Here is a 9,788-nt window from a genome sequence, read left to right as displayed (position 1 = left end):
AAATGACGTTTAAAGCGGTAAACCCAAGAATCAAAATCCTCATTTTTCACAATCTTAGGGGGGGGGACCGGCATGATTCAAATGAGTAGAAGGAACCGGTCCACCATAAACAAGTGGTGGTTCCACATGGGCAAAGATGCCGGTGCCATTCTTACCACTAGAAGAAGGAGCCTTTTCACTACTAGCTTCCCCCTTGTCGGGGATAGCATCCATCACCTTGTTGGCGGGGTTACCCACTTTCAACGGTGCGGTGGATAGTTTAAACCCCTCAAGAAATTTAGTAAACATGCTTTCAACTTCGGTCGTCATGGAGGTTTTCAATGTCTCCAAGGCCACATTGAACTCCTCACGAGAGACCGAGGTTCCCCCATCTCCCGTAGACGAGATCGGATTCACACCGGAGTGTTCCTCCACACCGTCTACGGTATCAACCATACTCTTTGGACGGTAAAGTCCTTAATAAAGAGACGAGGCTCTCATACCAATTGAAAGGATCTATATGGTTGACTAGAGGGGGGATGAATAGGCAACTACCAATTTTTACTTTTCTTTACAAAATTAAACTTTGCATCAAAGTAGGTTGTCTAGATGTGCAACTAGGTGAGCAACCTATATGATGCAATAACAACAAGCATACAAGCAAGCAAGGAAAAAAAACACTAAAGAGCTTGCACAAGTAAAGGTAAGAGATAACCAAGAGTGGATCCGGTGAAGATGAGGATGTGTTACCGAAGTTCCTTCCTTTTGAGGGGAAGTACGTCTCCGTTAGAGCGGTGTGGAGGCACAATGCTCCCCAAAAAGCCACTAGGGCCACCGTATTCTCCTCACGCCCTCACATAAATGCGAGATGCCGTGATTCCACTATTGGTGCCCTTGAAGGCGGCGACCGAACCTTTACAAACAAGGTTGGGGCAATCTCCACAACTTAATCGGAGGCTCCCAACAAGACCACGAAGCTTCACCACAATGGACTATGGCTCCGTGGTGACCTCAACCGTCTAGGGTGCTCAAACACCTAAGAGTAATAAGATCCGCTAGGGATGAGTGGGGGAATCGAAAATCCCTTGGTGGAAGTGTAGATCGGGGCCTTCTCAACCACTCCCGAGCAAGTCAACAAGTTTGATTGGCTAGAGAGATAGATCGGATGAAAATGGAGCTTGGAGCATTTAATGGAGCTTGAGGGAGGAAGAGGTAGGTCAAAGAGAAGAAGGGGACTCCCTTTTATAGTGGGGGCAACAATCCAACCGTTGCTCCCCACCAACCAGCCGCGCACAGGGCGGTGCTACCGCTGAGAGGGGGCGGTACTACCGCCAGGACAGCGGTACTGCCGCACCAGCCAGCGGCACTGCCGCGCAGAGGAGACTAGTAGGAAAGGACCCAACCGCGGTACTACCGCGGTGGTAGGGACGGTACTGCCGCTCCTAGAACGGTACTACCGCCTCTACAACCGCGACTAGTGCCGCAAAACGCGACACGAGAAAAAGACCTCTCGAAGCGGTACTACGGCAGCGGGGTCACGGGCGGTACTACCGCTGTGGAGCGGTACTGCCGCTTGTGACCCTTCGGCCGTACTACCGCTGGGGCGCAAAAGAGAGAGAATCTCTCAAAGATGCTGAGGACGAGGCGGAGGTGCCAGACACCCCAGCGGTACTACTGCTGTAGAGCCACGGGCGGTACTACCGCTGTGGAGCGGTACTGCCGCTTGTGGCTCCTCAGCAGCACTACCGCTGGGTTGCGCGGTACTACCGCTTGGACCCAGTCAGGACAAGGAAGAGAGGAGAGATCTCTTCAATGGAATGGAGACGCTCGGAGGGTGAGAAGCTGATGTGTTCGTGATGATTCCACCCATGCAATACCCCAGCGGACCCCCTCTTAATAGTACGGTGCCCTCTACGCAACTAGTCCACCGAGAAAGAAACGAAAGAGCTACACCGTCTTGAAATACACTCCGAGGGAAAGAAAGCGTCTCGTGCCAGGGGAGAATCTGTGAATTATTCAAAACACAAGATTAATCCGCAAACATGTTGTCATCAATTACCAAAACTACCTTGAGAGAGATATGCCGTAACATCCGTAGATTTTCGTATTTCTCGGAGCGGTGGATTGCCGAACAGGCCTTAAGACTAGACAGATCCTATTTTTATTGAATAAAGTCAGCTGCCTTTCCCTAAAAAAAACATGAGGCGCTAATCCCCTACAAAAACATGAGACCACAATGCAAATGTACAGATGAAGTAACTGAGCTGTTACATGTCATAAAATCTCTCATCTTTGTCCTACAACTGTCGGTATAGAAGCCGGGTTACATCAAAAGGAGCCGGCGCATCTCGGCGTTAAAACTCCGCCGTCGATCACCAATTTACATGGAGCGAGCCATATGAATATCCTACAGCTAAGTAAGCTGCCACAATGATGCGATCTGCTAAAAAGAACACAAACAACCAAAGAATGGCTATCCGTATCGATTCACGGTATCCTTGGTCAAAAAATTACCATGGAGGAATGAACGATGCGGTTTCTGCTGACAGGTGACAGAAGAAGGAGCGATCTTCAAGAGGACCATTGGTCGGGGATGGCAATGAAGTACCTCGACATGGCCTTTCTGAACCTCTTCTTATACTGGACCGGCGATATGACAGTTGGGGTCTCATTCTTGGGGCCGCCTAGGATGCCTGAGGCCTTCACCCACGTCTCCAGCTGCTTGTCCCAGGTGTACTGTCGCAGGAAGTCGATGATGCCGATCACAAGCTCATTATTCTCCTCGTCAATGCCCACCAGAAGCGAGTAGTCCATGACATCCAACGACTGCAAAAGTGAATTGAATTAATTAAGCGCAGATGTTTCTCTAAAATCATCAGGATGACGCAAAGTGAAATCAAATAAGTACTTATGTTTTAGGTTTGCAACAAGTAATACGTAAATAAGGCCTGGTAGAAGATAATGAATACGAGCAATCTTTGTGGAGAAAAACACAAGCTATTCTGACTTCATGAGGAAGACCAGGAACTAGGGCTGTTCAATTTTCATGGGTTCTCAAAATTATATGTTAGGCTCAGCTGTGCGGTTCTATGAACACAATCCAGTAAAAACGGTGCATTGAGAAAGATGCTTCTTCTTGCTCCTTTTTTTGTGTCATGTAAATGATGGTCTTCATATCAGTGAAACAAAGTGTGATCAGCAGTACTTTATTTGTGAAATTAAGGTGAACAAGACTACAGGGGTGCTGCTGGTAAAATGTTCCTTTTGGCATCATAAAGGTTCCTATAATTTGGTTGTATGAAACAACGTAAGTTGAGAGAGCTGCATACCGCAAGAATTGATGTATCATTCCAGACAGCTCTTTCCAATGTTCGCTTCGCGTTACGGCCCAAAAATATAGGCTTTGTATGTAATTCCTCGATGAGATTAGAGTCCAAAAGTACTTTATTGTGGCTAGATGTATCTGAATTATAGCGTGAACGCACGGAACCCTTTAGATCATACACCCTCGATATTGTTTTCTGGAAGAAAATGTTCTCCATAACCATAAGATCCATCTTAACCTCACGCCCTCCTTTCAAGCCCTTGATATTAACCTGGATGAGAGCAACACAATAAATTAATAAAAGATTGAACAAAAAAGTGTGCTGCCGGATCAAATGTGCAAAGTGGCGAACCTGATAAATTCCTAATATTTTGGCCAGACAAGTTGGGCTTCCAGAAGTCAATGATTGAGTCAAGTGCCTGAAGTAGTGAGGAGCAAACCCAACAAAAGAGTCTAGCTCCGTCTTGGTGACTTGTTTAATAATGAATCTCTCATCCATTGTCTTTGCAAAGTAAACATTGCTTTTTCCACCATCAGCACTCCATCTTTTACAGCGACTGAGAGAACGTATGTAATCAACATCACTTGGACAGCACTTCTTTCTAAGTGAAGCAAACTGCCTTGCAAAATAACAGGTCACTGAAAACTTTGTATTATCTGCACAAAATGCTTCATCGTCAAACGAATACTTAAAGTGGGCTCCTTCTTGTGAAGGCAAAGCTTTCTCAAGTCCGCTATTGCTGACCGCAGAGCAATTTGACATATGTTGAAAGCTGGATTTTGAATCCAGTTTATGCGTAACATGCTCAACATATTCTTGTGACGTCATGGCATATGATACGATACTGGTTGGCTCATCATCATAGACAGCAACAACAAGGGCACCTTCAGAACCAATATGAGGCAGCAGCAGCCGTGCCCCATCACTCACCATATGAGAAGCAGACTTGAGATATGTAGGTGCGCGAGTAAGAATAACATTTAAGTTTCCCCTTGATCTAGGAGATATTTGAGAAAAAGCCCTACGCATGTTTGTCATCGGATCCTTTACAAGGCTTGTCAAATCTCTGAAGGAATCAACTGATCTCATTTTCAAGGACAAATGTAATGAAGCAGGCAACAATCCAGTTTGTTCCCGTTCATGCAATCTGAATATAGAATCAAATGAATGGACTCGAACTGGGGAGATTGCCTTCTTGTAATTTGGATTGCCCAACAAACTAAAAGACCCCTTTCCATCAGCTTTGATCAAATCTTGTGGAAGACTGCAGTGTGCTTCAGTAGATCCACTCCATAACATATCTATTTTATCAGATAAAATAGATGCAAGAGAGGGTAACCTCTCGACTGGTACCGTCTCGATAGAATTCATGGAAAGGCGACGTCCATTTTCAGACACACTGAATTGGCTAAAGACCACGTCAAGATCTCCTGCACCACTCACACCATCCACCTGCCCAATCGGCAAATTTGTCTCAACCAAGATATTCCCGTTATCCATTGAGGCCTCTCTGGATAGTAGAGATCTCCTTGGACTTCCAGAGTAGCACCTTCTGTATGTAGCAGGTCCTTCATGTGTTTCTCCATGCTGTGTAACAGTGGTCAGTAGCTCAGATTTATCTTCCTTTATGCTGGTGGCTTGGAGATTTTCTGAATTGGAAGAATCAGTTCTGGCAATATGGCCATTTGCTTTAAGCGAATCAATGTTACACAACCTGCAGTCCCAAACGTATGCATCTAGGAGGAGACCACGTCTCACACGGTTGAGTTCCAAAGTATCAATAGTTGATTTCATGGAATGAACACTCCCCTTTATAACTGGTAGAAGCAAACCCTGCAAAACAAAACAAAATGAGGATAAGAAAAACAATGGAAAACATACACACACAAAAGGCGCTAAAGACTCAGACAATAAACAAAGAAAAAAATAGAAGGCGGACCTCGTATTCATTTCTTTCCCTGTTAAGCAAATCCTTCATCTCTATAATCTGCCTCCGTATACCTGTTTTTACTGGCTCGTCCAAGGTGGTGATACTCCTCTCAATACTATTAAGGAAACCATATACCTCCATATGTAAGGATTCCATTTCATCAAATACCTACATAAGAAAATTATTGCAAATAACCAAAGTTGAGAATGAAGAGCACAGAAATGAATCACTGAACTGTTTAACATAGAACATTAAACAGCATACCATGACTGTTTCTCCTTTCACCCAGTCTTGCATGCCGTGGCAATTGAAATTCAGCACCGAGGGTGGGAGGTTAACTGACCGAGTAACCATGGGACTATAATGGAAGGCTGCTACCATATTTCCATACCTGCAATGTTTTGTAAGCAGATTCAATTTCACGATAGGACTGGATACAGAGAGCTGAAACATATGAATGAGCTACAGACCCATAGAAACGAAGGCAGTCCCGTTGTAGAGAATGCCCACAGCTCGCAATTCGGTTGGCAGTTGCATGATTAGAAAAGCTGAGCTCTAGAAACTTCCCAAAGGATAGACCCCAAGCAGAATCAGACATGACCACTCTATGTGTAGCAGGCGGCAATCCATCTTCAAATTTGCACTTCATACATCTGTGCCACATCCATATCCTTCCATCGTGTTCACCTGGCAGCTTTTGGGATAAGAGACGCCTAACACTTATTGTTAGGCTGCCGTTCTGGTGCATGTAGCATCTGGCATGTGATTCTGAAGGCTCCTTGCATGACGGACAGCAATATGCCTGAAAAGAAATGCAACAACACATTTCTATTTTGAAAAAAATGATAAGGAATATTTGAGAAAACAGAATACAATGCATAGGCACATATCAGATGTACCTGGTCAAATAAGTTTTCGCGAAGGTATCTCCCAAGTGGCTTATCAAAGCTACCATAAAACTTGATGCGGAAGAGGTGGGAACGCTCACATGCTATGTTTTTGGGGATACAGGTGCTTGAGAGGGAAACTAAGATGCTCTGATGATTGTCAGTACCAGGTAAGTAGCTACATGAAAGCCTGTTCCGGTTATCTAGGCCTCCTGCTTGGAAGTCATCTGGTGGTAGGCCACTCCCACTGTTTTCCAAATGAGATAAATCCACGGGCATCTTTGCCAAGACAGCTTTTTGGCAGGCATTAACGGCATTCAGAGAATTGGCATGATTAACAGGAAATTCAGATTCGGTACACTCAGGTGCACTTCCAAGGCTTTCCCCATCCAATCGTAATGAAGGCGGTGATGCAGAAATACCATCAAACATTTGCGTGATGGCAGCAGTATGAGGCCATTTCTCTTCAGCAGCTCTGAGACTATCAGTAGTATCACGACCAGCAGACTTAGCAGAAATGTGATCTGTATTGGTCCATGCTTCTTGTGCACTCATTGCAGTTACTGAAATAACTCGTGGAATTGTTGCGCCCTCATCAGCAAGGAATGATGTCTCGAGGGACAGATGATAAGCAGCAAACACTGCAAGTTGCATTGCATGCTTAATCTTCTTCAGTTCTTCTCGACAATTTCCTCTTAGTAGGACCTAAATAAAAGCATTGCACGTTTAGCTTGCAGAATGGTTCTGGAATAATATATGAGTAAGCAATTCAAGAACAGTTCCAAAGTATATAAGATCAACAGCTGAGCACATCAAATGATAGGAGAAGTGTAAATAAATGCCAACAAACCATTTTATTATTCCAATCAAGTATCTTCACAAAGGGATAATTACCGTGCAACCCAGGCGCTTCAGACAGCCTTCAAAAAACATCAGTGTTTTTGTTGTTGGTCTCTTCTCTGCATGTCCTGATGCAAATGATTCCAGAACCTTTTCCACCTTGAACATGTCACATTGCCCTAGCCTTGCTGAAGCAATGTTATCAATTGACGAGGCAATCTGACCACCTGTGCATTTTGATATTCTCTCCAAAAGTGTCCTCTTTACATTCAGAACTAATGAGATATCTTTCGCTAAGAGCTCCTGGGCATAAGATGAGACACTCTTCTCAACTATCAGCACATTAGGTTTCCTAGACTCAATCTTTCCAACAACAGTTCGTAGATATTCCTTCTCCTACAGATAGAATATTTGTCAGCAAGACTGCAAACAACTAAACATCATACTTAAATTTCAAAAACATGCACAGACACAAACCTGTTCGAGTATAGTTCCAATTGATGCTAACTTATTAGAAGCTTTCTGGTACTCGAGTGCACCTCCTAAAATGAGCAATTTGGCATTACTGTACTCAGAGACCATGCGTTTGTGTTTTACATTCTTGGAGCAAACAATTCCTCTTATAAAATTGCTGCAATCAACGGGTTATCAATCAGTTCCAAATTATGATCAGTAGAAGCATGCAATGCGTAGAAACAACGGAAGTGAGCACATACCTATCAGTTGGGTTCCCAGATGCTATGCACTTGATCTTCACATAATCACTAGGATCCATGCTGCCGCCTTTCTTGGTGTCAGGTTTCACAAAGTAAGCGGCTTGCCATGCTAACGAGGACACAATATCGAGCCAGATTTTGGAATCCTTCTCACTGGCCAACCCAACACCTTCCGCCTTCAGTAACTGTGCAACTAGAGCTTGAAAATGCCTAAATAGATCCTTCTGAACACTCTCTTGGTGGGACCCACAATTAATATTACTAACACCAGTTGCTCTATTAGTTTTAGCACTGAAACAACTTGGGGCAAAAATGTTGTTGGAGTCCCCAATTTCATCATCATCGTCATCGAATCCAAATAACCTCGATTCAGCATCATCAATCTCATCTTCAGGCGGTGGTGGGCACCAAATATTTTCACCAAAGTCGAAGATACAGGACGGCACATGGCTTGCTTTGCTGTTCTCAGCGATGCTAACATCAGCCAGATCATGAGCATCATCTGAGTCGATTGCTGCAATTGCACCATCATTCTGCCTCGCCGCACAAGTAGGACTCTCTGTGGGGCTTGGGGTCATCGATCTGTATGTTGAGTTACTAACACTAACACTAGAATCTGTATCTGAAAAGTCATTTAAGAAGTAAGTCCCTGGGGCTAAAAACTGGACCCTGGGTTCATGAGCCTCCTCGTCGTCCGCTTGCCTGCATCAAAGATTATTCAGAACTCGTCAACAGTGGCCAGAGCTAGACAACCTACCTCTACTCAAGACATCAGCGTCCATCAACCACTACTTCCAAAGAAAGAGGGGCGATAATTAAAGCCATTCTAAGTCAATTGACCAGACATTTTGCACTTATTAGAAGGCAACGGAAGTAAATAATACTAACTGATTTACTAACTTCCATATCATCAGGAGTACTACTATAGTTTAGTGTTAGGAACCAATTAATTTTGCACTACAGACAGAGACAGAGATTTCCGTTACCTAATATCGCGGTCTGGAGGAGGGGAGCGCGGCGCCACGTCGCCTTTGCTCCTGGATCTCGCCTCGGGCGCCCGCAGCGGCGTCGTGGGCGGCTCAGCAGGCGACGCCGGGCTGTTTGGCCGCCCGGGCGGGCCGCCGCCAAGGCCCACCGATCGGCGGCGTCGCGTCTCTATGCGCGCGAGTGCGTCCCCATCGGCGCCGCCCTTGTGCATGTGGCGCTGCGGGTGGTCGGCGACGAGGGATCTGGTCTTCTCCGGTGCGCCCATCACCGCGAAATCCAGAACACCCATCCCTACCAGGCCACCACGCTACGTTCAAACCAACCGACTAAAAAAAACTGCCAAAAAAAAATGGAGCAAGAAACACCGGGGCGCGCCGAACCTACGCGACGCGGACGCGCGGAAGATTCCTTCCTCCCAAAGCCACCGTCCACCTCCCCACCAACGCGCGCGGAACTAACTGGTGTGCCCAGGCCCCGGGGGGCGGGGGCGGTCGGAGATGGAGCGGGGCTCCGGCGAGGAGGCGGCGGAGCGGTGATTCAGCCAATGCGGGAGCGGCGGGCGGCGGCCAGAGGATCGGGGCCGGAGAAGCGCGGCTTGGTTGCAGATTTGGGAGGCTTGGAGGAGGGAGGAGAGAGCAGAGCAGGGGAAGGCGGGGGCGGCGGCGGCGAAGCGGCGGTGCTTATTATACGGATATGGAGATTGGGAGGGAGATTTGAGAGTGAATACTAGGGAAGTGACGCCGTAAAATGGGGACGCTAACGGCGAGGGGAGGCTGCGTGCGCTGTCGAAACCCCGTTTCCTTCCTCCTTTCGGCCTCGCCTTGTGTAGGGTGGATATCCATATAGGAGTACCTATAAAGGATGGATGATTATTAATCCAAGGAAATATGGAATGGATGTGGATGTAATCTTATCTGTAGCACTTAATGATATCCATCTTTTCTCTCTTCTCTTTTGGTGATTATTAACAACCCCGGTTGTGAAATACTCCTAATTAATTGTCTGCTATTAAAAACATGAACGTGCGGAACCAGGTCTTACGACTCGCTTCACACCGCACGACTGTTCACGCAACGCGCGTGTTCTACACACGTGTACGTGGACGGTACTTAAAATGAAATGA

The 9,788-nt window shown here is 46.0% G+C and overlaps 1 protein-coding gene across 4 annotated transcripts; it reads right to left on the bottom strand.

Annotated features, from left to right (window-relative positions):
- Positions 1-2,230: 2,230 nt before the first annotated feature.
- Positions 2,231-9,484, bottom strand: LOC125509296 (putative 1-phosphatidylinositol-3-phosphate 5-kinase FAB1C). 4 transcript variants are annotated; one of them, XM_048674235.2, is made up of 12 exons: positions 9,046-9,484; positions 8,665-8,972; positions 7,679-8,380; positions 7,440-7,593; positions 7,017-7,358; positions 6,135-6,827; positions 5,706-6,037; positions 5,500-5,626; positions 5,245-5,403; positions 3,657-5,138; positions 3,309-3,575; positions 2,231-2,805 (listed from the first exon to the last, which is right to left on the bottom strand). In XM_048674235.2, exons 2-12 carry the CDS (start codon positions 8,952-8,954, stop codon positions 2,551-2,553), a joined length of 4,803 nt encoding a protein of 1,600 aa, XP_048530192.2. In that variant the 5' UTR covers positions 8,955-8,972; positions 9,046-9,484; the 3' UTR covers positions 2,231-2,550. The 4 variants fall into 4 exon arrangements, with proteins under 4 accessions (XP_048530192.2, XP_048530193.2, XP_048530190.2 ...); XM_048674236.2 differs by having other exon boundaries at positions 9,050-9,484; XM_048674233.2 differs by having other exon boundaries at positions 8,665-8,956; positions 9,046-9,483.
- Positions 9,485-9,788: the final 304 nt, after the last annotated feature.

The sequence above is a fragment of the Triticum urartu genome, chromosome 5A, assembly GCF_056163025.1.
Source record: "Triticum urartu cultivar PI428250 chromosome 5A, HENAU_Tu73, whole genome shotgun sequence".
In the NCBI taxonomy this organism is placed as follows: Eukaryota; Viridiplantae; Streptophyta; class Magnoliopsida; order Poales; family Poaceae; genus Triticum; species Triticum urartu.
This window is presented reverse-complemented; position numbering and strand designations above follow the sequence as displayed.

Coding starts and splice junctions, on each gene's coding strand:
- LOC125509296 (XM_048674235.2), bottom strand. CDS start 8,954: ATGGGTGTTCTGGATTTCGCGGTGATGGGCGCACCGGAGAAGACCAGA. Junction 7,594..7,678: donor TCTGGGAACCCAACTGATAG/GTATGTGCTCAC, acceptor CGTTGATTGCAG/CAATTTTATAAGAGGAATTG. Junction 3,576..3,656: donor AAATATTAGGAATTTATCAG/GTTCGCCACTTT, acceptor GCTCTCATCCAG/GTTAATATCAAGGGCTTGAA.